Source organism: Scardinius erythrophthalmus (assembly GCF_964197995.2).
Source record: "Scardinius erythrophthalmus genome assembly, chromosome: 6".
Classification (NCBI taxonomy): Eukaryota; Metazoa; Chordata; class Actinopteri; order Cypriniformes; family Leuciscidae; genus Scardinius; species Scardinius erythrophthalmus.
In genome coordinates this window covers 41638239-41665132 of record NC_138226.1, presented here as the reverse complement: position 1 = coordinate 41665132, position 26894 = coordinate 41638239, and the positions used below count along the sequence as shown (strand labels likewise).

At 41.1% G+C, this 26894-nt stretch overlaps 1 protein-coding gene across 1 annotated transcript in view; it reads right to left on the bottom strand.

Moving 5' to 3' along the window:
- LOC308692927 (uncharacterized protein) overlaps positions 1-26894 on the bottom strand; it is a 107551-nt gene that overhangs the window by 8375 nt on the left and 72282 nt on the right. Inside the window, exons 9-14 of the mRNA XM_081369527.1 lie at positions 14627-14800; positions 14351-14524; positions 14077-14250; positions 13155-13325; positions 8781-8827; positions 8085-8417 (exon numbers count right to left, since the gene is read on the bottom strand). Of these exons, the coding sequence (XP_081225653.1) occupies positions 8085-8417; positions 8781-8827; positions 13155-13325; positions 14077-14250; positions 14351-14524; positions 14627-14800 (1073 nt within the window). The remainder of the gene's footprint in view (positions 1-8084; positions 8418-8780; positions 8828-13154; positions 13326-14076; positions 14251-14350; positions 14525-14626; positions 14801-26894) is intronic.

The following is a 26894-nucleotide window of genomic DNA, read 5'->3' as shown; positions in this document are numbered from 1 at the left end:
ACAGGGGGGCGCCAGAACTAAAACAACTTCAAAACAATACAAGTGACATTTAAACTAGAAGCAGAACAATATCTGTAAAATTATAAAGCTCAAAGTTCAATGCCAAGCGAGACATTTTATTTAACAGAAGTTGACTACAACGAACGGCTCGATTGGACTACACCCCTCTACTTCCTTCTTTAATGATGTCACTAGAACCGTAACCTCCGCCCACAGGAACACAGGCGTATTGATGGCGAAATGTCAACAGACGTGGTTGATGTTTATCTATAATCGGATACCGCAAAAGTTTAATTCGAAGTTGTTAGTTTGCTCTGTCCATTTCACCACGGACTGTTTTTCTAACCTGGGATAATATCAAGCAGGATTCTCTCAGCGTTTCATACTGACGAAGGGGGAAATTTCAACTATATTCCAGCAAGCGGTAAGTAGTGATTTACTATGGAAGTAGCGATCAACTTCACATCGTTTCTCTTAGTAGGATGAAAATGATCTTACTTAAACTGTGATTTATATACAGAAAGCGATCACAGAACAATCCCTTTCCAATCGGCCAAGCTGTGACACACAGCGCGAGTTTGCCAAACACTTGCCAAAACTCGTTATGAAATCAATGACGCTGTTACACTGCACAACGGAGCTCTTACTGTATTTATATACCTCATGTTTGCATTGGTGAAATCATTAGTGAGTGCAGAAACTGCGTTGCAATGATAAGATCTTTTTTCACGCGATCAACAGGCTGTCATCTGCTCAATGCTCATCATCACTGCAACCTTTTATGTGATGGGAATAGATCTAAATACTTAAAAAACTTCTCACGATTCGTTAATCCAGATAGCTGTAATAGTAAAAACGTATAATAGCTGTAATAGTAAAAGTTTTCCAGATAGTTCCACATGTAATGCCAGATATTTCATATGCAAGCATGTCAGCCAATCACAGCAGAGGGCGTTTACATTGAAGTCTCACAGAAGACACGCCCCTTCAAACAGAGCGTTCAAACCAGGGAATGAAATCAGGCTAGGAAATATGCCTTTTATTTCTAAATTATAACAATTTTTGATCTAAAAAACATACTAACATTATAAGGGCACCCCTGGAAACATTATAAAATAATAAAAATAATCCATGGAATGGGACCTTTAATGTTAATATCAACATTTTCTAAGACATTTTTAAGATCCAAAGTTGTATCTGTTAGCATTAGTTTATGCACTGTGAACTAACATGAACACACATATTTTATTAACTGATATTAACAAAGGTTATTGAAAAATGAATAAAATAAAATACCTAAATAATGCAAACAAGTAATTTTCCTACATTACTTAGGCTACATATAAAGAAACAAAATACAAGTGCCATGGATAAATAAAATGAAATGGCCTCCAGACAGACAATAAAGGGAAATGATTTTAATCAAACAATGTTGTTGATTAAAGAAATCAGAAAAACGCGCTGTTTTAGTGTGTATCCCTTTAAATGCACATTAACTGCTGCTGTCCGCACAGGGGGCGGAGCCTCACGAGCTCGCGCTCAGATCTGATAATATCAGAACAGAAACTCTCAGTTGCGGTGTTCATTTCATTCGGAGTCGGACCAGGCCCGGCGTCAAGGGGGGGCTAGGGCAAGGGGGGGGGGGGGGGGGGGGGGGGGCTAGGGCAAGGGGGGGGGGGGGTTAACCCCCCTAAGATGATCTTAAGCCCCCTTTGCGGTGATCTGAATGATGATTATGTGACTGCACATTCGTGCAGGGTTCGCCTAAACACTTTATGAATAAGATAACAATAAACGAGAACTGTATGAACTGTTCTCGACTTTAAGATATTAAACGTATCACACACATGTGAGAGGAAAACCTGAAGACCGTGACACCCGTAGTACGCATTGCATGACCTTTATTGCCTATCTACGGCAAGCCCTGAGGGGACAATGCATTGCACACACACATAGAACGAGTGCCAGCACATCCAGAATGAATGCATCATAACACAATCAAACATAAGGTCTGTTAGAATTATTATTATGAGGCTACTTTTATTACCAAATCAATATTACAATTAATTAGCCCCACAATAATTTCATAGCGCATCAGTGCATAACCGACACGCAGCAATGAAGATGTTATATTAGTCCTCATTTAAAAAACAACGTGTTTAACACGAAATAATTCTAATTTTTTTTTCACCATGGGCCACAAGAGAAATATTAAGAAAATAAATTAAGGTTAGGCCTAAATACCGTTATCAGAACATGTTGAGTAGATTCAGCTCTCACTGGTCAGTTTTTACTTTCACTTTCTATAGTGAATAATTGAATGGGATTTGATAGTAGCCTACTTCTTCACCGACATAACTCTCACGCAAAGTGCTCACCTTCATGGTTTAAAACGTTTTTCTTTTTCAACAATTGCGCAGAATGATGGACAACAATCACATTTCGCCCACATCTTATTCCGTTATAAATCCCCGTCTTATCCCCGCCTTAAAGTGCGTGCTCTCACTTTCATTTCTGCCGTGGTCAGTAACGTTAGGCCTGTCGCTCTGAAGACTGTAACGTTAAAGGGTTAGTTCACCCAAAAATGAAAATTCTGTCAGTAATTACTCACCCTCATGTTGTTCCAACCGCGTAAGACCTTCGTTCATCTTCGGAACACAAATTAAGATATTTTTGATTAAATCTGAGAGTTGTCTCACTCCTTCATAGGCTTTCAGAGGGACCGAAACTTGCTGGCCCAGAAAAGTTATTAAAGAGATTGTTAATATAGTCCAAGTGACTACAGTGGCTCAATCTTAAGTTTATCAAGCGACGAGAATACTTTTTGTGCGCAAAAACAAACAAAAATAACGACTTTATTCCACTATTCATTTCCTTCTCTCTGGGCCTCATAGTGTTTTTGCGCTGCGCGTCAGTGTTATACGTCATCACGCATCACACACATGACCCGCTTCGGCCAATTGTGAGCCTACGTGGTGACGTGTAACACAGACGCGCTACGCAAAAACACTACGTGAACCAACTAGAGGCCCAGAGAGAAGGAAATGAATAGTGGAATAGTGAGACAACTCTCAGATTTAATCATAAATATCTTAATTTATGTTCCGAAGATGAACGAAGGTTTTACGCGGTTGGAACAACATGAGGGTGAGTAATTACTGACAGAATTTTCATTTTTGGGTGAACTAACCCTTTAAGCTGGATCACAAACAGTACAGCTCCATCCTCGAGTAACAACGAGAGTAAATGAAGACGGCTATGTTCATTCTTACATCCATGATCCAACAACAAAACACCTCAATCGCTTAGGAGACATTCTTGTCTACAGAGGCTCAAGCGTCAAAACAATGGAGGACTCTGTGTCCAGCTCACTCAGGGCGGGGCTATACTCAAACTGCAGTGTCAATCAACAGTCGTGGGCGGGGCCTGTGCAATTCTAAGTCACACTGCATAGAATCTTAGAACAGCTCGTTCTGAGACAGTGCTTATAATTTATTGAGATTGTAAAAAAAAACACTGGGTGGATTTTTATCATTCTAGGGTGGTTTTGCTCACACACTGCCAACACACATTTATGTTCAAACACCATGTAAAAGTGAATTTTGCATAATAGGTGCCCTTTAAGTCTTAAATCTTACCGTTTTCTTTAAAAAGTTAGCAAGCAGAGGGGGACATCACAGGGTTATGCTGGTGGAATGGCAATCTGCTTGCCGCAAGAGGCAGCGTCAAATGTTCCAAAACAATGTTTAGCTGCTTGCAGATGCGCCTGCCTATTAATTGGCCTAATTTGCAGCAAAATCGGCCTATGCCGATTAATAAAAAATGCCAAAAATCGTCTTGATAAATCGGCCTGCCGATCAGTCGGTCGACCTCAAGACAGAAATGTTCATTATCCAAACATAATAAATGAGTTTGACTATAAAGAACTGGACTGTTTTACTGCTTACAACACAACTGTCTACAGTTAATTGTGCTTGATTGTAATTGAGGGAGTGCTGGAATAGATCAAGTAATAGTGAGTGAATTTGACCAGTTTTGTCTTATTCCTCTTCTGCAGGCATATTAATAGAAAAGAAGATCACACTACAGCTAGAAAATGACAGAAAATTAATAGCAAATTACAGTTTAGAGATCATGTGTGATCAGGAGCTTTTGAGAAATACTGGTACAGCAATCTAAGTCAGAGACCTCGGAAATTAGTTTTTGCTCAAAACTAAAATGAAAAATAAAATAAATAAAGTCCCTACACAGTAGAGACTTGGTGTTGTTTCCAAACAAAGGAGAAAAAACATGTTTATTAGTATCAGAATCTGCTATCGGCCAAAATATGTTGAAAAATATCGGCATATCGCATATCAGCAAAAACCCAACATCGTGCATCTCTCTTGTATTGTATCTTGTAGTGTTTAGTGATGTACGAAGAACATAGGATTGAACTATTAGTCACAGTCTGGAAAAATTATTCACTAAGACAGTATATTTCACTCACCCGATTGTGTGTGTCTCACTGTTGTTTATCACAGGATGCTGTTTAATGTCACACAGAGACACTGAGGAATCAGAATAAACCCCAAATCCAGCATAGGGGGGTTCAGTGAATGTGGTGTTAAATGTGTATAAGTGTGTGAGTGTGTGTGTGTCAGAGACACTGTAGAAGGACAAAGTGCCGGCCGACACATCCACATACACTGTAAAAATAAAAGGTGCCTGGAGGAACCTTTTGGGGTTCTTCACTTCGCCACACCGGCGGAACCGTCTGTAGATCCTCTAGGCACCCTTTAAAAAGGGGCAGTTCTCTGAGGAACCACACAGGTTTCCTGAGGAACTCTTATATTAGGCTCTGTGTGGAACCACTTTGGGTGCCTCCAGGAACCAAATTTCATTTTTTTTTTTATATTTAATTTCATGTTGTTACTATGGTTACCTTTGACTTCTATTATAATAAACAAATTGAACCAAATACAAAATAAGAATTGTTTATTACATATTTGATATTCATTTTTATACATACACTTCCATGCACATGGGGAAAAAAGCTAACTACAGATTAATATCAATGACTACACAAAAAAATAGTATAATACATAAGCAACATGAATAATCAACCATGTACAATAGATAAACAAGAAAAGACATCTCAACAAAATGCATGGAAACACATATGTTCCACTAAATAAATCAATGTAAAAAAATACATTTGAACTAATTAAAAATGTCCATCATACTTAACTTTAAAACATTTGTGTTTCAGTCCGATGGTTAGTCTGACATCACTGTTTCCAAGTCCAAAAGCTCTATCAGATGCCAAAAACAAACAACAGCGCTAATATACACTCATTGTGCTGTAACCTTTATCTCTATACTGAAATCTCAGATTGTTAGTTATTCAGCTATTTTGAATCATAAAATGTTTAAGCCTGGGATGCCGTTAGACTGGAGACTGTAATGTACACTATGGCTTTTGAAAAGCTTAAATGTGTGACTTGAATCAACAGTGTTCATAAATGGTTGTTGAGTATTCTCATGAAACAAGATAGAGGAAGTAGAAGTAGATGCTTCGACCCGAAACAGATTTAAGGTGCAGTAAAATGATCTGTTGTTCTGTGAATGTTCACTGGTGAATTCAGTCATTTCAATATGAATTCACACGATCAGCAATTTCGTTTGTGGTCAAAAATGTCACTATGGGACCAAGTTGGTGTGAGGTACTTAATGAGTTAGAAAAGTGAAAAGGTACAGCATCGTTTTCCGTTTGTTTTTCCTCTTTTCTGGTGGATGGTCCAAATTTACTGTTAGTAATGTTATTAAAGTGATAGTTGTGAAATTTAAATAATTTCCTCAGCCTTGTGACGTTCCAAACCTGTTTGACTTTCTGTCTGTGGAACCCAAAAGCAGATCTCAGGCATAATGCAACCCCAGTCACCATTCAGTTTCACTGCATGAAACACAAGAAGAAAACAAATGTGTAAATCATTCATGAAACCATTCTTATGCACACTTGTCTAGTTCAATTCAATGCAACAATTTATGTAAAAATGGTTAAGCTCCAAAAATGTCCCAGAAAAGATCCTAAAAATAATCAATGAGTTCACAACTCATGTGTTATGGGTTGTGTTGCAAGTCTTCTGAAGCCTAATTGCTTTTTCCTATTTATTTATTTTTTTTGTCGAAAAAGACTAAACTTGAAGTTATAATTCAGAGTTAAAATGTCTATAGCATTTTTGTGAATCAAACCTGTGATATTATTTTTCTGACTAACATGTATGAGATTTGAGATCATGAGAAAAGATTTTCAGAGAGTAACTGATTAAAAAACACAAGTACACAGTCAAACAATACAATTTCACACAGAGAAAGTTCATAGTAATAAAGTACTTGCATGTGGTGCAGGTACTTACTGTAATTCAATGTTGCCACTGAAATGTTCAGATTATTTTAGAAATGTAATGGTTGTTCTGGGGAAACAAAAGAACAAAGCTGATTATTCACAACATAATATTTATTGACCAGTAAATGGCTTTAAAATGGTATTTGAGAGAATGAGGGCACCTGTAGTAAGTAAAGTTAGGCTAAACAAAACCAGACCAAACTATAACCTGTTTTTGTTATTCATAACAAACGCCAAGAATCAGAGAATTTTCTAAATTAGTTAGGCTATATCAGCAATTTGAAGACACAGTTGTACAAAATATGTTGAATTGAATGACTAAATCAATCTAAGACAATAAGTCAATCATTTCCATTTGTTCATTAGATCAACGTAGTTAGCATCGCGGCTAAAACCTTCATACCAGATACTGTGCAATAAACGAGTGGTAAACACTGTAAAAACGTAGTAATGTATAATAAATTTAGTTTATATATATGTGTGTTTAAATATATAGTGAGTAGACTCTGTATTTATATTTATTTGGCGAGTTTACAAACCTTGCAATGGAGAGTCGAATAAACGGCGGAAGCTTTGATGAGAGGAGCCGTTACTTTCCTGATGACGATCAGCTGAGCTTTGTTGCGCGCGAGCATCACTGAAGCGACGACAGCGGAGGAATAGCAGCAGTTTCGTGACAGAATAATACTTTTCTCCTCCTGCTTCTTCTTCTTTATATAATATTATTATTATTTAGTGTTGTTGTTTAAGGTTTAAATGACTTAATAAAATAGGCCTATACTAAATATATGTAAGCTACCCAAGTGAAAAAGACTATAGTTACTGTTAAATGTATTAAAAATGCATTAAAGTATATTTGTATTGTAGGTCTACTAAAAACACACTCAAGTACATTTTTAATACATTTAATAGTACATCTTTTTCACCTGGGTATGTATACTGAATCAAACTTGCCTAATAATAATAATAATAAAAATGCATTAAAGTAGGCTATATTTGTATTGTAGGTCTACTAAAAACACACTCAAGTACATTTTTAATACATTTAATAGTACGTCTTTTTCACCTGGGTATGTATACTGAATCAAACTTGCCTAATAATAATAATAATAAAAATGCATTAAAGTAGGCTATATTTGTATTGTAGGTCTACTAAAAACACACTCAAGTACATTTTTAATACATTTAATAGTACGTCTTTTTCACCTGGGTATGTATACTGAATCAAACTTAAGTAGCCTATAATAATAATAATAATAATAGGATAATAATAATAATAATAGAATAATAATCTAATTCGGGCCTCACTGAACCATTGGGTTCCTCCAGATGCTGGCTTTAACATAAGAGATCTTCCAGGAACCACTTAAATGTTAAAAGATCTTCCAATAACCCTTTTATCGCATTCAAGTTCCTCTATTTTCCCCCAAAGCACTTCGAGGTCTCATGGTAATGAAAAGGTGACTCCAGAACCTCTGAAGTAAATACAAAGTGCTTAAAGGATCCCATAAGTTCCAGCAAGAACCTCAAAGATTGTCAATGCTCCTCCAGTAACCCTACTATAGGAAAAAGAGCTTTGAGGCACCAAAATTACATTTTGAAGTTCCTTGAGTATCCAACAGGATACTTGAGGCTCCTTTAGTTTTTACAGTGTACACTCCTGCTCTCTTAGTGGATGAACGAATGTCAGGTTTACCAGTGTATCTCTTATTATGACGGACAGAGAAACTGTCATTACTGCAACCCAGACTCCAGGATTTGTCATTCGATCCAAAACTACAATCACTCCATCCTTTCCTGCTGATCCCTTTATATGTCACTGATATTTCAACAACTCCGCTCCATTCAGCCTCCCAGTAACAGCGTCCAGTCAGACTCTCTCCACACAAAACCTGATGATACTCATCAAATCTCTCTGGATGATCAGGATACGGCTGATGCTCTAACACACGCGTCACCTTCCTGTTCTCCTCAGACAGAATTAGAAGATTGTGTGCTGTGTTTGGATTCAGTGTGAGATCACAGGCATCTGAACACAAGAAGAGAGAAACATCTAGAGCAACAAAACAAAAGCCACTAGATGAGTGTGTATGTGGGTGGTACTGGTAATCCCTACATTATAGGTAACAGATGTCACCACAAAGATGGCAATAACAAGCTTATAAATCCAACAGAATGATGTTTTTTGAAAATGTAAAAAAGCATAAAGTTTTTTCAGATGGGCAGGTTTAGGGGATAGAATATACATTTTGTACAGTATAAAATCATTAAGTAAATGGAATGTCCTCATAGAACATGAAAAACCAAAATATGAGTGTGTGTGTGTGTGTGTGTGTGTGTGTGTGTGTGTGTGTGTGTGTGTGTGTGTGTGTGTGTGTGTGTGTAGACGTACACTTTCGTAGTCCGGCTGTCATCATGATGTCTCCTCCATGATCCACACTATAAACACCAAAACACACCTTAATGTAGATAATGCTAGTGGTGGGTGATCTAAAGATTTTATATCATGATCTACTAAATAAAAAATTAAAAAACAGAGGTTCCAATTATTTGTCCAAAATCATCTGCACGCAATAACCTAGAATACATACAGAAAGCTTGATGGCTGGCTCAAGACAAATAAATCTAAAATACGACTTGTGCTCTCAATGACAAATGTGGAACATTTCATGACCTCAAGGCTAGATTATTGTAATGCTGTACTGGTTGGTTCCCCCCACGCTTAATAAACAAACTCCAGCAGGTCAAAAAAAGTTCTTACTAGAACCAGGAAGTATGACCATATTAGCCCGGTTCTGTCAACAGCTTTTTGCACATAATTTTGCTTTTTTTTTTTTATGAAACTTACCCACATTCAAGTGTTGATAAAAAAAATGCATGAAGGTAGAATACTTTTTTTTTAGTTTTTTTTTGTAGAGGGTCAGTTCTGTATTTTCAAAGTACATATAAAGTTGTATTAAAGTACCACTTAAAGGATAACTGTCGCCAAAATGCAACCTAGGGTCTTTTTGTTAATTTACCCGAGGCAAACTTTCGTTTAAAAGCTAATTATAATGGAATCGCCTTTTTTAAGTTTGACCGTATTTTCGTTTTCGGTCAAATTGCCTTTTGAATGGGAGTGCTAGGGGCAGTATATGATAGCATCAAAAATCGCTATTTTTAAAACACTAAGAAGGCTCGACACAACATGAAACTTTGAAAACATTGTTTGTGTACACAGAGTTTACTAAAAAGAAAGATTTTGAGTTTCCATCCACCGGCATTTTGTCAGTCAAAAATAGTGTGAATGAACAGTGCAAACAGTCTCCGAATGCGAATGAACTGACTCTTAATTTTAGTATTGTTTCTTATATGAGGATCCTTTTTCAAATACAAGGTCAATATTGATTTTCACTAACAACAAAACAACAAATTATCCGTGAATTTATATGGAACTAAGCTTTAGGAGCTTTCCATCTTTACTCTCCTCCCTGTTATGGAGATCGACTATTTTTGACTGACAAAATGCCGGCAGACGGAAACACAGTGAGTTGTTTAAAATGTTTCTTTTTAGTAAACTCTGTGTACACAAACAATGTAGTCAATGCTGGAGTTCATGTGTAGAGCCCCTGGTGATACTTCAAGCACAGTTTCATGTTGTGTCGAGCCGTCTTAGTGTTTTAAAAATAGCGATTTTTGATGCCATCATAGTCGTGCCCCTAGCACTCCCATTCAAAAGGCAATTTGACCGAAAACAAAAATACAGTCAAACTTAAAAGTGGCGTTTCCATTCTAATAGGGTATATGTCGAACGCCGCATTACGAAACCGGAAAACAGAACGCATCGCTTCCGGTTCAGGTCTTTTGTATGCGCTTCATGCATTTTTTTACTGTTTTACTCAAGATAACTTAAAAGGAGCGAGCAAAGATGATCATAACCAATGTCCCTCGCATGTGAAGATCGATATTTAAAAGTAAAAAAAAAAAAAAATCTTCACACTAACGTTTAGATATTTAAATAGAATAAAAAGCTAATAACAAAGTGAGATAGGTAGGTTAGCTGATTACCTTAAAATTCCATAGATATCGGCATCAGTTCATACGGCTGTTAACACTTTCTATGACAAGCGGATGCGATGAGACCAGGTTTCCGGTTTCGTCATGCGACGTTCGACATATACCCTATTATGCTTTTAAACGAAAGTTTGCCTCGGATAGATTAACAAAAAGACCTTAGGCTGCATTTTGGCGAGAGTTATCCTTTAACTGTCAGGGTTCTGTCACTTCTGTCTAGTGTATTCCTTGGTTCTGTGACAGAGCTCTGACACTCCTGTTTTGTCATGTCTTTGTGTGGGCGCGCGGCTTTGAGTGTCCTCGAGCCGTGTGCTCTCTTGTCTGTATGCCTTGTTACATGTGCGGGGCGTGGTGTTTGGATCCCGGCACATCTGTCTAGTTTGGTTTCGGTTGGTCTCCGCGTGTTTGTCCTCTGTTGTTAGCGCACAAGATGAGCTTTCCCTCGTTCTGGTGCGCTCTGTCTTGTGTAAGAGTTCGCTTGGACCGTACGCTCTTCTGTCCGCGTGTGTTGTTGTCTTTTGTGTAGCATGCGGTTCATGTTTACATCGGCCACGTGCTTTCATGTCATGTTTTGTCTTGTACTGTGTAGCACGCAGCTTGTGTTTTTCACCAGCTGTGTGCTTTCATGCTGTCATTATTTATGTGAACACGTGGCTTATGAGTGTTCTCATTGGCTGCGGGTTCATGTCTCGTTTTGTGTGAGCACATGGCTTGTGATTTTGTTTTACTGGCCATGTGCTTGTGTTTTTGTCATGTTTGGTGTGAGCACATGGCTTGTTTAAGTGTTACAATGTGGTCAGCATGCACAAAAACGAGGACATTTTCAGTAACCAATGTAACCGAAACTAAACAGCGTCTCTGCACATTGAAAGGCTGTCACTCAGTGCGCAGTTACATTGTTACAGCAACAGACTGTCTTTGAGCGAGTTATTAAACCATTCATTCAACGAATACGTTCAAAAACCCTGATTCACAGATAGATGTAATGAAACAAGGCGTTAATTATTTTTAGCTTTGAGCTCCACTTTTCAAGGCTCAGCTGCCCATCAATGCGTCGCATGGTTAACGCTGAAGCTTAGCTTAGCTTTAGCTTACCTCAAGGGCATCCAAGATGTAGGTGTCTTTTTTTCCGCAGTATTTTCAATTTTGATATTTGGTATTGATATTACCTCTTGTAACACAGCCACGTCCAAGTGATCTGAGGGCGCGCGCGCATCCTGCTGTGTGACGTGTACGCAGACTGGTGCATAGATATATACACTAGATGTCGCCTTGGCTACGGCATTCGTTAAGAACTGCCGTAGCCAAGGCGACATCTAGTGTATATATCTATGCACCAGTCTGCGTACACGTCACACAGCAGGATGCACGCACGCTGACAGACAAGAACTGACAGACAAGAACGGTTTGACCTCAAAATATCAAAATTAAAACTACTGCGGAAAAAAAGACACCAACATCTTGGATGCCCTTGAGGTAAGCTAAAACATACCAAAATTAAATTTCAAAGTGAACTATCCCTTTAATAGAGACCAATGGCATTGATTCAATGCGTGACTCGCTGATTTTTTTTCCCACGGCTTCCTCGTGCTGTGGAATGCTGACCACTGACTCCATTCATGGAAAATTCCCTTAAACGATAAAAGGATGATACGAAAAATATTTCGCTTTCCTTAGACATGGCAACCTTTTCACGAATACTGTTTATGACTTCACCTCAAAGATAGACGCAGGTAATCGCACGCGCTCAGTCAATCTCGCTGATTCACTTTCTGTTTAGGCTTAAGTGCAAATCCACGAAGAACAAATCACCATGATAAAAAACAGTCTTGTTATCATTATTAACTTATTTAACACATGCACGAAGTTCAAAACAAGAAGAGTAGGCTATAGCCTTATGAAAAAATAAAACACGCAAATATTGCGGTTGCTGCGATTACTTGCATTCCTCTGCGGTTGGGTTGTCAGCACAGGCATTTGTGGATTGTGAGCAAAGCAATGTGAGTAAGGACAGTAATGCATGATTGCTGTGTGTGTGGATCGCTGTGTGTGTGTGTGGATCTCTCACGTGCATTGGTGGATCGCTGTGTGTGCGTGGATCTCTCGCGTGCATTTGTGGATTGCTTTATGTGTGTGGATCTCTTGCATCCATTTGTGGATTGCTGTGTGTGTGTGTGTGGATCTCTCGCGTGCATTTGTAGATTGATTTGCGTGTGTGGATCTCTTGCGTGCATCTGTAGATTGCTTTGTGTGTGTGGATCTCTCGCGAGCATTTGTGGATTGATTTGTGTGTGTGTGTGTGTGTGTGTGTGTGTGTGTGTGTGTGTTTGCGTGTTCACTACTCACTACTCCTAATGTGTGTGCCCTAACTTGCAATGGGTAAAATGCAGAGGAGAAAAATTCTGAGTTTGGGTTCTTTTTTTTCAATGTTCAATGCAACATTTGATTATTCAAATTATGTAGTATTAATGTGCCTGAATCCTACTGTCAGACATATCTGGAAAACATAAAGCACTCTTTATTTGTCTCCTTATTCTGTTATTTTTATTTATGATTCTGCTTGCAATTTGTTTATTTTTTCTTGTTTACTTGTCTTTTTTGTAAATTCAACTCAAAGTTCAACTGGTGGGAAATCCCCCCATTTTCAAAAACGGAATTTAAAGACTGCGCAGATATTGACTCTGCTAAACAACCCTGTTAGTGTTTGATATACTTGAGTATCTGCAGTGGATAGTTTGGATCCTTCAGTTTGTCAGAGAGCAGCTTGACTGAATCCCCTGGGTGATTGTAGCTCAGATCCAGCTCTCTCAGGTGTGAGGGGTTTGAACTCAGAGCTGAAGACACATAACCACAGCCTTTTTCTGTCACCATACAGCCTGACAACCTACAGAGAGAAGTGCATGTGAAACTGTATTAGTGCCTGTTCAGCTCCAGCCATGTGTTACTTAAAGACAACTGTAAACTACAGCTGCCAGACAGAGAGAGACATGTCACTGACTGCTGCATGCATATCTCTAGTCAATTCAGGGTAGACTTAAGTAACTACACTAACCCTTACAGTTTATAAATGGCCTCATAACATACTGATATAATTTATTCAATATACATAATTATATCACACACTTTAACTATGTGAATACACAAATAAATGCAAATAATGGTTCTTGCCCTCTGCAAATATTTCTCATTTAAATAATCAGATTTTACTCAAAAAGTTATGTGTACTCTGCTTAATTTGATGGTGTGTTTATGGCATAAAAAATAAATTGTTAAAGTTTAGAGAAACAACTAATTAGTGAATGATTTTGTCATGGTTCTGGAGTTGGGTAAAAATAGCCTAATTTAGTGGTCACGTTTCACTCTTGCGCAGAGGTTTTTGAAGTCAAGCAGTCTGACACACAGATTGTTAATGGTGGGTCCATGTGGTAATTACACACATGTCGGATTATATGTCGGACAGGAAATCCAAACCTTTGCCTATCATCCATCGACTTCAAATATGGCTTATCATTTGAAACATGTAAGTAGTAGCAACTATACATGGCTGCTTGCTCTAGCGTTAACCTAGACAAATGCGCTATTATTAGGTGCATATCCAACAAAAATTAAGAAAAAAATAAATGTGAAAATCGAACCTCAATATCTGCAACTGACAGTTTGGACTCTTTAGTCCATCGGAGAGCAACTTCACTCCTGAATCATGCAGGTCATTGTTACATAGGACCAGCTCTTTAAGGACACAGTTTGAGGATTGTAAAACTGATGACAAACTCTCACAATGCTGACCAGTGAGGTTACAGACAGAAAGACTGAAAGAGAGCAAAACACACACATCAACAGTCAGTTGCAAACACACATTCATATTATGACAGACTGACTGAAAATTATCTCTTACATATTCTAACATACCTAAGTATCTGCAGCTGACATTTTGGACTCTTCAGCCCATCCGAGAGCAGCTTCACTCCTAAATCCTGCATGTCATTGTGACTCAGGTCCAGCTCTTTCAGGACACAGTTTGAGGATTGAAGAGCTGATGACAAACTCTCACAGCCATGAACAGTGAGATTACAGCCAGAAAGACTGAAAGAGAGCAGAACACACACATCAATCAAATCCTCTACAAACACACACCAACATTATGGCTCTCTGAGTGTAAATTATCTCTTATATGTTCTTAAATACCTCAGTATCTGCAGTTGACAGTTTTGACTCTTCAGTTCATCAATGAGCATATTCACTCCTGAATCCTGCAGGTCATTGTTACTCAGGTCCAGCTCTCTCAGGACACAGTCTGAGGATTGAAGAGTCGATGCCACAATTTCACAATGCTGATCAGTGAGATTACAGCCAGAAAAACTGAAAGAGAACAGAACACACACACACACTGTAAATTATCTCTTAAATTATCTCTTAAGCTCTCACAACACTGACCAGTGATATTACAGACAGGAAGATTAAAAGAGATGAAATTACATAAAATTAAAACAATGAATAAATAACATTAAAGATGAGTAAAGGAAGTTGCCAGTTGTCTGTCCTCAGGAGCAAAATATTTTTAATTTTAGGACTCCTAAATTTGTACACAAGAGTATTTCAGAAAGTGTTTTAGTGTGAAAAGTTAAGGGTAAATTTGAATTTAATTATGGAGAATAAAAAACTGAAAATAATGTTCTATTGTTGGCACCAATAGCCTTGCAGGCAGCTCGGGTGACCCAAATTTGTTTTCTGGATCATGGTGTCACAGATATCCAAGGAAGACAAAGAAAATGACAAATAACAACAAGGTTTATTTACATAACTCAGAACTTAATAACAGACGATGAACTGAAACACAGCCAGGAACTAAATACAAAGAGACTTTTCACTAAAGGATGAACAGCTGTGGTGAATGTAGTTCGGGAAAGTGGTGGGAAACTAGAACAAAAGAACACAGGAAAATTGAAAGCCAAAACAAAAAGAACATGACACTGACAGTTCTCCTGGACCTTGCACTGTAACGGAACAACGAAGGATGTCTGGAGGGCGATCTGGAGGGCGGACCCAGAGCCTGGCAGTGGTGACAGCCCACGGTGGAGATGAGGGAGGAAGGCGCTAAAATGTTGACGGGACTGCTGACATCTGGGGGACGACAGACGGAGGCGGAGGCGGTGGATCTCAGGGCACATCGGAGGACTAGGCGACATCGCTGCAACGACAGTCAGAGGAGGAGCACCCGAGGACTGAGATGATGCCGATGTGACCGTGGAGAAACAGAGTGTAGCGGAAGATCTGCAAGTCTGTGATAGAGTTGGTGTGGCAACTGACCAAGGGGGAGCCGCTGGGATGAGGGAGCCCAGTTGAGTCAAAAGGCCAAGGGGGTCTGGTGCAGCCAAAGGTAGGAGAAGCCAGAGCGGAGCAGCCAGGTCGATCAGGTAACAGATCCACTCGCTCAGGTGCTGATGGAGGTTGCTCGACCTGAGGCTTGATGTCACAGCATAGCGATTCCGGAGATGGTGAAGGGCTGACAACCTCCAGCAGAGGAAGGGCTGGAGGACTGGCTGAGAAGGGTGGTGACGGAGGCAGATGGAGACTTGACAGGGTTGCAGGTAATAATATCTCGTCCATGCTGGTCTCTGTGCTGTTTATAAACAGCGATGAAGGTTCATAGTTCATAGTGATGTTTAGGAACAGTGATTGAAAAATCTGAAATTGGGTGGGATGAGGTGGAAGACGATTCCTCTGCGCTTAAGTCAATCAGCCAGTCCACAGTCTCAAATTCCAATAGTATCACATCGGCCACCGATGTCGCGGGCTCACACCCCTAGTCAGACGCACTGGGGGGCTCCTCCTCCGGGACGAGGGTCTGTGCTGGCCACTTGTCCTCAGGCTCTAGCTGACGCGTTGCGGTGGGTGGTAGCTCTCCATCTGTGGGGGGATCACGCGATCCTTCCGTGGTCACAGGTGGTGAAACTGGCTCTGGGTCTGGTTGAGTTCTGGACCAGGGCACGACGCTCTCCAGACACCGGATGATAGCCCCTCTCCAGCTCAATCCAGTTGTGTCAGGGAGTTTCACGGGGTGATGGAAGTTAGCCCCGATCCAGAACAGTGACTTCAGGGTTTCGTCGTCATAAGAGCAGGTGAGTGCAAGACAAAAAACTCATGTGAAAAACGGTCAAAAGTTGTGGCTCTTCTGAGCCATGACCGCAAACTTAGTGGCATAATCCATCATTTGGTCTGGTATTCTGTCACAGATATCCAAGGAAGACAAAGAAGATGACAAATAACAACCAGGTTTATTTACATAGCTCAGAACTGAATAGTGAGTCAGCGTGCAAACGTCACAAAAAAAAAAAAAAAACACAGACGATGAACTAAAACCCAGGCAGGAACTAAATACACAGAGACATTTAACTAAAGGGCACACAGCTGTGATGAATGTAGTGTCCATGGTGACTGAAGAGTGGCGGGAAACCAGAACAAAGAAGCCCATGTGACGAGTTAAAGCCAAAACAAACAGAACATGACACTGACACTGTCAGGATTCCATCACCATCTCCTTCCACTCATTCCCTCACTCCGCCCACTCAGTCATTCACATGCTCATTGTCACCTGATTACTAATCACCGTCACCTGGACCTCATCATCAGTTCACCCTTATATACCTGCTACGAACATTCAGTCATTGTCTGATCTCTTCTACACATGATAAAGACTCTCTGCCATACTTACCTGTATTCCTACCTACGATCCCAATCTTCTCAGCCAGTCATCATTACGTCTTCTAAGGAACTCCTTCATCATCTTCTGCAAGACAAAGAGAGAGACTTGATTACACTTCAGTTAAGCTATCATCTGATATTCAACTTACTGTTTACTCACCTATTACGCTGTACCGATCCATTCTGCAAATTAAAGCATTTAACTTACCATTCTGTCTGCTTCGTCTATGCCAAACCTGACAGAAGTTCAGACCACCATGCAGAATCCATCGGGATCCACGGCGAATTCACCTGTCAATCCGATCGCCATTCATCAACCCACCTCTTCAGCTTCACTTCCTCAAGCACCCGTTGCTTCGTTCACTGCCTCAGCGTGTCCCATGGCCCGAACAGCGACATTCTCCGGTGAGGCGGAGGACTGCAGTGGGTTTCTACTTCAGGTATCTTTGTATTTCTCCATGCAAGAACATCAATTCATTAACGATTCAGCTCGTGTTGCTTTCATCATTTCACTATTGTCTGGGCAAGCACTTCAGTGGGCACAGTCTCTGTGGAATTCGAATTCGGAAGTCGTCAAATCCCTCTCCGGTTTCATACAACACTTCAAAGAAGTTTTCGGTCAAACAGCTGCCGATCTTTCAGTACATGATCAACTCTACAATCTTCGTCAAGGCCAATCTTCCGTGAGTACTTTCTCCTTACGATTTCGCACCTTAGCGGCATCCAGTGGATGGAATGAGGCAGCATTGATCACAGCTTTTCGTCATGGTTTGAATCCTAACATTCGTCAGTTGATGGTGGTTTACGACGACAGTCTGGGAATTGAGAAATTAATTCAAAAATCCATTCGAGTTTCACAAAGACTATCAGCCTGTGATTCTCCGACTCCCACTGTATGTCCTCCGCCCACGGTTCCATCAGTCACTCCTCCAGCACCAGAGCCTATGGATCTCGGCTCCGCCCATCTTCCAGCTTCAGAGCGTCAATGACGAATTCTTCATAAACTCTGTCTCTATTGTGCATCTGATAATCATCTTCTCAGCACTTGCCCTGTTCGACCTCCATGCCCAGCGGTAAGCACAATTCAAGTCTCACCTAAAATTGAAGCTTTAAATCGCACCACAGTGCATGTATTAACTTCTCGTATTTGTGTCTCAGCGCAAGCCCTTATTGACTCTGGTTCGGCGGGGAATTTCATCTCCACCCAGCTTCTCCAAAAACTGAACATCCGCAAACATCACAGTTCTCAAGACCTCCTTGTACAAACCATCCAGGGAAAACGCTGCGCATTGGTTGTCTTCATTCAGAGGAGATTTATTTTATGGTGCTGGAGGAGTCCACCGCTGAGCTCATCCTGGGACGCCCCTGGTTAGTTCAACATCAGCCGACGCTCCACTGGAAATCTGGTGAAGTATTGCATTGGGGTGAGTCCTGTCATTTGTGCTGTCTATCATCCATCAAGAAAATACCTTCATCATCATCGACGCCTCAGAAGAGGTCCAAAGTTCCTGTTTGCTCCACCTCGGTTGAGAGCCCTGAAGTACAGCATCAAGTAGAGATTCCAGTGGAGTACCAGGCATACCAGGATGTGTTCAGCAAGAAACTGGCTACTAAACTACCACCTCATCGGCCATGGGACTGCGCAATCGACTTGCTACCTGGAGCCACTCTTCCTAAAGGTCGTATCTATCCACTGTCCATCCCGGAGCAGAAGGCCATGGAGGAGTATGTGGAGGAGGCTTTACAACAACAGTTCATCCACACATCGACCTCCCCTGCCGCTTCAAGTTTCTTCTTTATGGGTAAGAAGGACGGAAGCTTGAGGCCCTGCATCGATTGTCGTCATCTCAACTCTCAAACCGTCAAATACAGTTATCCCCTTCCTCTGGTCCCAGCTGCCTTGGAGCAGGTGAGTGGGGCTCGCATATTTTCTAAACTAGACCTTCGGAGTGCATACAACTTGATCCGTATACGGCATGGAGATGAGTGGAAGACAGCGTTCGTCACCCCATCTGGCCATTATGAATATCAGGTTATGCCCTTCGGGCTGTCAAACGCTCCAGCGGTTTTCCAGGGGTACATGAACGAAGTGTTCCGTGAGTACCTCAACCGCTTTGTGATTGTCTACATTGACGATATCCTCATCTATTCATCTTCAATTGCTGAACACCATCGTCATGTCATTCAAGTACTAGAGAAACTGAGAGAACACAAGCTTTACCTGAAATTGGAGAAGTGTGAGTTCCATATTACCTCTGTTCAGTTTCTGGGTTACATCATAGATCAGCATGGTATCCAGATGGACCAGAGGAAGGTGGAAACAATCCAAGACTGGCCATTACCCACATCTGTCAAAGAACTTCAAAGATTCCTTGGTTTTGCAAATTTCTACAGAAGATTCATCAAGAACTACAGTCTCATCACTGCTCCCCTCACATCTTCATTAAAGAATCGACCCAAGTCTCTGTCCTTGAATCCCACTGCTATCCAAGCCTTCCATCGCCTCAAAGAAGTCTTCACGACAGCACCAATCCTCATCCATCCCAATCCTGAACTTCCCTTCATCGTTGAGGGCGATACGTCTTCCACTGGGGTTGGAGCGGTGCTGTCACAGCGGCAGGGTGAGCCTCCCAGACTCCATCCATGTGCCTTCTTTTCCAAAAAGCTGTCCCCGGCGGAGCAAAACTACGACATCGGCAACCGGGAACTGCTAGCCATAAAACTGGCTTTAGAAGAATGGAGACATTGGCTGGAGGGAGCAAATCACCAGTTTGAAGTAATTACAGATCATCGCAACTTGGAATATCTTCGTGAGGCAAGAAGATTGAATCCTCGCCAGGCCCGCTGGGCATTCTTCTTCACTCGATTCAACTTCGTTGTTACTTACCATCCAGGAAGTAAGAATTGCAAGGCAGACACTCTTTCCAGACTCCATCATTCATCTTCAGAGGACCTCAGTAATGAAACCATCCTCCCTCCAGCCTTAATCCTCAGTCCCATTCTCTGGGACATCGACAACAAATCTCTCAAGAAATTCTCGCCATCCTGCTCCGCCGGGAGGTCCAGAAGGGCGTACTTTCGTACCTTAACATCTTCGTACTCCCCTTCTGGACTCTGCTCACACGGTTCCGGGCTCTGGACATCCAGGTAGCAAGCGTACCCTCTCGCTCCTCAGTCAGCGGTACTGGTGGCCATCCATCTCAGAAGATGTCTCAAGGTTCGTCCGCAGCTGCTCAGTCTGCGCCATCACCAACACTCCCAGAAAACTACCTGAGGGTAAACTTGTGCCACTACCTATACCCAGACGCCCTTGGTCACACATCAGAGTGGACTTCATGACTGACCTTCCTAGATCCGGTGGATTTACCTGTGTGCTCGTCGTTGTGGATAGATTTTCCAAAGGCTGCAAGTTGATACCTTTACCTGGTTTACCCACGGCTTTAGAAACAGCTGAAGCATTTTTTCATCACGTATTCAGAAATTTCGGCATTCCAGAAGACATCGTTTCGAAAAGGGGGCCCCAATTCATCTCCCGGGTGTGGCACGCCTTCTTCAAGCTCCTCGGGGTCACTGACAGCCTCTCATCAGGATATCATCCGCAGACCAACGGCCAGACTGAGCGGAAGATTCAGGAGATAGGACGTTATCTGCGAACTTATTGCCACCAGTACCAAGACAGCTGGAACCGATACCTCCCCTGGGCGGAATACGCCCAGAATTCCCTCACTCAGCGTACCACCGGGCTCACCCCCTTTCAGTGCTTCCTTGGATACCAGCCACCTCTCTTCCCTTGGTCGGGTGAGCCCTCGGAGGTTCCAGCTGTCGACTTTTGGTTCCATCAGAGCGAGGGGGTATGGGACTCAGCTCATGTGCATCTACAACAGGCATCTACAACAAAACTCTTCATAAGAATACCAGTTGTTTCATGACTTACAAAAAAATCAAATAGAGTAAAAGATTAAAATAAGCATATTTGACATGCTGTCCAAGGGTAGGGCTACGAGTTTAGAATTTAGCTCAAACCCAGAGTTATTTCCCAGTATCCCAGGCTGGATATGGGAACCAGCCGAGTGTATGGAGTCGAGGTGGTGGACGGATGCAGAAAGCTGCTGTGGTAACTAGGTGAGTCAGATGTCTGTCTAATATATATTTATATATATATATATATATATATATATATATATATATATATATATATATATACATGTATATATATATATATACAGTGAGTAAAATAAGTATTTGAACACCCTGCTATTTTGCAAGTTCTCCCACTTAGAAATCATGGAGGGGTCTGAAATTGTCATCGTAGGTGCATGTCCACTGTGAGAGACATAAACTAAAAAAAAAAAAATCCAGAAATCACAATGTATGATTTTTTAACTATTTATTTGTGTGATACAGCTGCAAATAAGTATTTGAACACCTGAGAAAATCAATGTTAATATTTGGTACAGTAGCCTTTGTTTGTAATTACAGAGGTCAAACGTTTCCTGTAGTTTTTCACCAGGTTTGCACACACTGCAGGAGGGATTTTGGCCCACTCCTCCACACAGATCTTCTCTAGATCAGTCAGGTTTCTGGGCTGTCGCTGAGAAACACGGAGTTTGAGCTCCCTCCAAAGATTCTCTATTGGGTTTAGGTCTGGAGACGCCAGAACCTTGATATGCTTCTTACAGAGCCACTCCTTGGTTATCCTGGCTGTGTGCTTCGGGTCATTGTCATGTTGGAAGACCCAGCCTCGACCCATCTTCAATGCTCTAAATGAGGGAAGGAGGTTGTTCCCCAAAATCTAGCAATACATGGCCCCGGTCATCCTCTCCTTACTACAGTGCAGTCGCCCTGTCCCATTTGGAGAAAAACACCCCCAAAGCATGATGCTACCACCCCCATGCCTCACAGTGATGGTGTTCTTGGGATGGTACTCATCATTCTTCTTCCTCCAAACAGGTTTAGTGGAATTATGACCAAAAAGTTCTATTTTGGTCATATCTGGCCACATGACTTTCTCCCATGACTCCTCTGGATAATCCAAATGGTCATTGGCAAACTTAAGACGGGCCTTGACATGTGCTGGTTTAAGCAGGGGAACCTTCCGTGCCATGCATGATTTCAAACCATGACGTCTTAGTGTATTACCAACAGTAACCTTGGAAACGGTGGTCCCAGCTCTTTTCAGGTCACTGACCAGCTCCTCCCGTGTAGTTCTGGGCTGATTTCTCACCTTTCTTAGGATCATTGAGACCCCACGAGGTGAGATCTTGCATGGAGCCCCAGTCCGAGGGAGATTGACAGTCATTGTTTAGCTTCTTCCATTTTCTAATGATTGCTCCAACAGTGGACCTTTTTTCACCAAGCTGCTTGGCAATTTCCCCGAAGCCCTTTCCAGCTTTGTGGAGGTGTACAATTTTGTCTCTAGTGTCTTTGGACAGCTCTTTGGTCTTGGCCATGTTAGTAGTTGGATTCTTACTGATTGTATGGGGTGAACAGGTGTCTTTATGCAGCTAATTTAGGATAATAAATGGAGTGGAGGTGGACATTTTAAAGGCAGACTAACAGGTCTTTGAGGGTCAGAATTCTAGCTGATAGACAGGTGTTCAAATACTTATTTGCAGCTGTATCATACAAATAAATAGTTAAAAAATCATACATTGTGATTTCTGGATTTTTTTTTTTAGATTATGTCTCTCACAGTGGACATGCACCTACGATGACAATTTCAGACCCCTCCATGATTTCTAAGTGGGAGTACTTGCAAAATAGCAGGGTGTTCAAATACTTATTTTCCTCACTATATATATATATATATATATATATATATATATATATATATATATATATGTGACCGATCACGGAAAGCAGGGACACAAGTCGGTTCCGGAACATTTTGAGTTATTCGCATATTCTGAAAGTGTAGTCTCCAAGCTTTCCAACGATGTGTAACACATGGAAATCTGATAATATTTGGAGAAGTTGTGGCCATTTAAAGGTAGGCACTCAAAAAAGCTCAAAGGGAAGAAAACGGCCTCTAAAGATTGTGCAGTTCTCACCTCTCTCTGCTGCTGGGAGTGACAATAGGGCTCATTTACATATCATTTAGATAAGCCATACCCCCTGTAAAGCTCCCCCCTGTAACGCACAGGGGGGAGCGCAAAAAGGTCAGGAAAATGTGCCATCAAAGAAAAAAAAATAAGTTTGCAAACAGGTAATATATAAATAAGCATAAAACTGCGATAAAGCGATAAAACTGTATAGGCAACTTTTATGTACACTGAATAAAAAATAAGATAAACTCTAGAGAATGTTCAAATCAAAAACAGGATGTGCTATGGCACTTTTTGCCAGGGTCGATATTGTCCCCTCCACTTTTTAAAACATCTCGCGGCACGAATGTACCAATTCTACAAATAAATAAAACATCTCCAGTTAATTGGCAGAGCATTCATTTCATTCGTTTTTTAAATAAGAGACGTTCTAGCGCTGAAATGTGTTTTTTAAATCAAGTGATCAAAGTGCTCGTTGCCGCTGCGATCAGTGGCGCGGATACAGTGTTTTCTTGTGTGGCTCACGCACACGCCACACTGTCTTCACTCGGATGTCCCTGCTTGATATACAACCACTGATGCACATAATCAGTTTTGATGAGAGAAAAAAACAATACGAGAAAAAAAAACCTATACGAGGGCGGATTAGAACCAAGAACCTCTGACACCATTGGCAAAAGATCTACCACTGGACCATTAAGATACACGTTAGTTAAATAGGTGGATCTCGCACTGACAACATGTATTAGGCTACATCTCATTAAACGACAAATTAAACCCCATGTAACCTACTATTTAAATCGATTGCTGGACATCGTAATGTTATTGGCGTCCATCTTCATTGAATTTTGAAATCAGATAGAGCCGGCCAGAGCGCTGCATAATAAGTAGCCACGCTGTTCCCTTGAAGGGCGGGGGCAATAACAAAAGAAACAAAAGCTGGCTCATTCAGTATGGAAATACACACCGACAATGACACGCCCCTACTGCATGCTAGAATCTCCGGAAAACAAGCCGATTTCAACCTCAAAATGTACGATGTTAAAATATACCATGTTGTTAAATATATGTTAAATATACCAATACTGCTATCTCAAACATGGAGAGGCTTCTTCGTGATCTCAACTAACAGATTCTGCAAAAAAGCGAAAATCACCAATTTTGAAAAAAACGCTTCTTTCTCATTTTGCTCGAAAGTTGTGCTGCCGACTTGTGTCACTGGTTTCCGTGACGGGTCACATATATAACATGCTCCTCTCGAACTTAGTTTATACAACATAATTTGTTGATTGAATTCTGCTTGTTTAACCTGTTTAATTAGTGACAGCCTCATTTTTAAATCTTTATTTGTATGACAACATGTTAACTTGTTCTACAATATGTCCGTGACGTCAACATATGTCGAATGTGACCGACTGAAAGGAAACGTCTTGGTTACATATGTAACCCTCGTTTCCTGAAGGAGGGAACGAAGACATGACGTCCCGTCTTCACTATTGCTGTACTCGCTGGGCAGCCAAGTCACTGGTTTGGCTCCCCAGCAAAAAGCAAATGTGCATTGCATCCGCTTCCTTATTTAAAGGAGAACTTGGTAACTTTTTTAACTTAATAAAACTGTCTAGAAATCATTTGGATGGTTAAACAACCTGTTCTGGTGATATTGGTGACTTTCCCCGCTCCCCCCAGCGTTCCCAGGCGGAAAACCAACCTTGCAACTTGGCCACTACCGTCCCGGCAAGATAGAAATTGGAAGTCTCGTGAGAAGCGAGAACTAGAACGAGAATGAGCGCGAAACACAAATTGCTTTATGGCAATTCGACATAAACACACACACACGCATGTATGATGCATTACCAGATTACCTACCTCGGTAGACATAGCTCCACGCGATACAGTTGGCTTGCTCCGATCAAAACAAATGCACATGAGCAGCGGTAGAGAGGGGGAGGAGGCCGCTGCAAGTGAGTTTTTTACGACTGTGTTGTGAAATATACACCCTCCCACAGCTGTAGGGGGAGCTTGTGGGGAAAACATGCGACAACAAAAGGGAAAATCAGCGAAGAAGTGACTAGAGTTCGCTAGAGTTGCCGAGTTCTCCTTTAAGAATATTGCATCCGCTGTGAGACAGAGCACGAGATGCAAATCTCTTATGCCAATCTTCATTGGCTCGTTTAGTTTACCAGTTTAGTTTACCAGTATGTCGGTGGCCGCGGCGTGAGTGAACGTGTGTGTGTCAAGCTCTACTCAAGCATGCTTACTGCTATCATAGTAGCTTTGTAAGATCTCCTCTTTTTTTTTTTTTTTTTTTTGACTGCTTTTCAATACATTGGCGTTAAAGTTTTTCATACGGCCACATGTTTTCTGCTGTTTGGATTACACGATTGGCGCAACGGATGAGTCGCATATCTCACTCCAAACTTTGTGGAACACCATTCAACAGAGTAAGACTGATGTGCTGACTCATTTTTAATGCAAAAATGGACGTCATTCATAGCAGACTGACTAGTATTCAGAATTCATGAAGTACTTTGGGAGATCAAGTTCATTTGTTAGAGCAATGTGTTGGGGCTAATGAGGACAACGTGCAAGTAGGCTATGTGTCGCTCGGATTCAACAACTGGAGAAAGACAACTCCTACCTGCTGGACAAAGTTGACGATTTGGAGAATCGAAGTCAACATTCTAATCTCCGCTTCGTTGGAGTTCAAGAGTCATCGGAAGGCAGTGATTTTGCTGGCTTTATGTCCCAGTTGATTCCACAGCTTTTGGGATAAGACAACTTTTCCACTCTGCCGATCATTGAATGGGCTCATCGCTCTCCGACAGTTCGTCAAAGCGATAGAGTCAGTCCTAGACCTATTATGATCAAGCTCCTTAATTTCCAGGACAAAGTGAAAATTCTTTGCATTGCGAGGGAGAAAAAGAAGCTCGAGTACAACGGGACACGCGTATATATCTATCCGGACTTCAGCGCTGACCTGATGAAGAGGCGCAGGAGCTTTGATCATGTTAAATGTAAAATAGATATGGTAATGGTAAATGGACTGCATTTATATAGCGCTTTCACAGACCTATGGCCACCAAAGCGCTGTACATATAGCCTCACATTCACCCATTCACTCACTCACTCACTCATTCACACACCGACGGCAGTGTCAGCCATGCAAGGCGCCATCCAGCTCGTCGGGAGCAGCTGGGGTTAGGTGTCTTGCTCATGGACACCTCGACACTTGGTCATGTGGAACCAGGGATTGAACCACCAACCTCTTGGTTTGTAGACAATCTACATGAACCACTGAGCCACTGCCGCCCCATATATTTGCATGTTGATATATTTGCAGATATATTTGCACGTTGTGTGTTTTTGTTGATGGCAAACAGCAGCGTTTTAGCTGCCACAAAGATGCTGAAGCTGTCTACATGTCACCTCAGATTTCAGCAGGATAATTTAATGACTGTCTGAGGAGAGGATTTTTCGGATAACCGAAGTTTGTTAGAAGCATAATTATTATTATTGTGTTGAGGTAGTTTTGCGATGTAAAATACTATTTTGGAGCGTTGGATTCTGTATTACCTCCCACAGAGCTACTGTTTGGCATATAGCCTATATTTTTCTTTATTTTTTTTTCCTATTTAATTTTCATTAAGTTACGTTGTTCTTTATTTTCTTATTATTATTATTATTATTGCTGTTTGAGTTGATTTGAT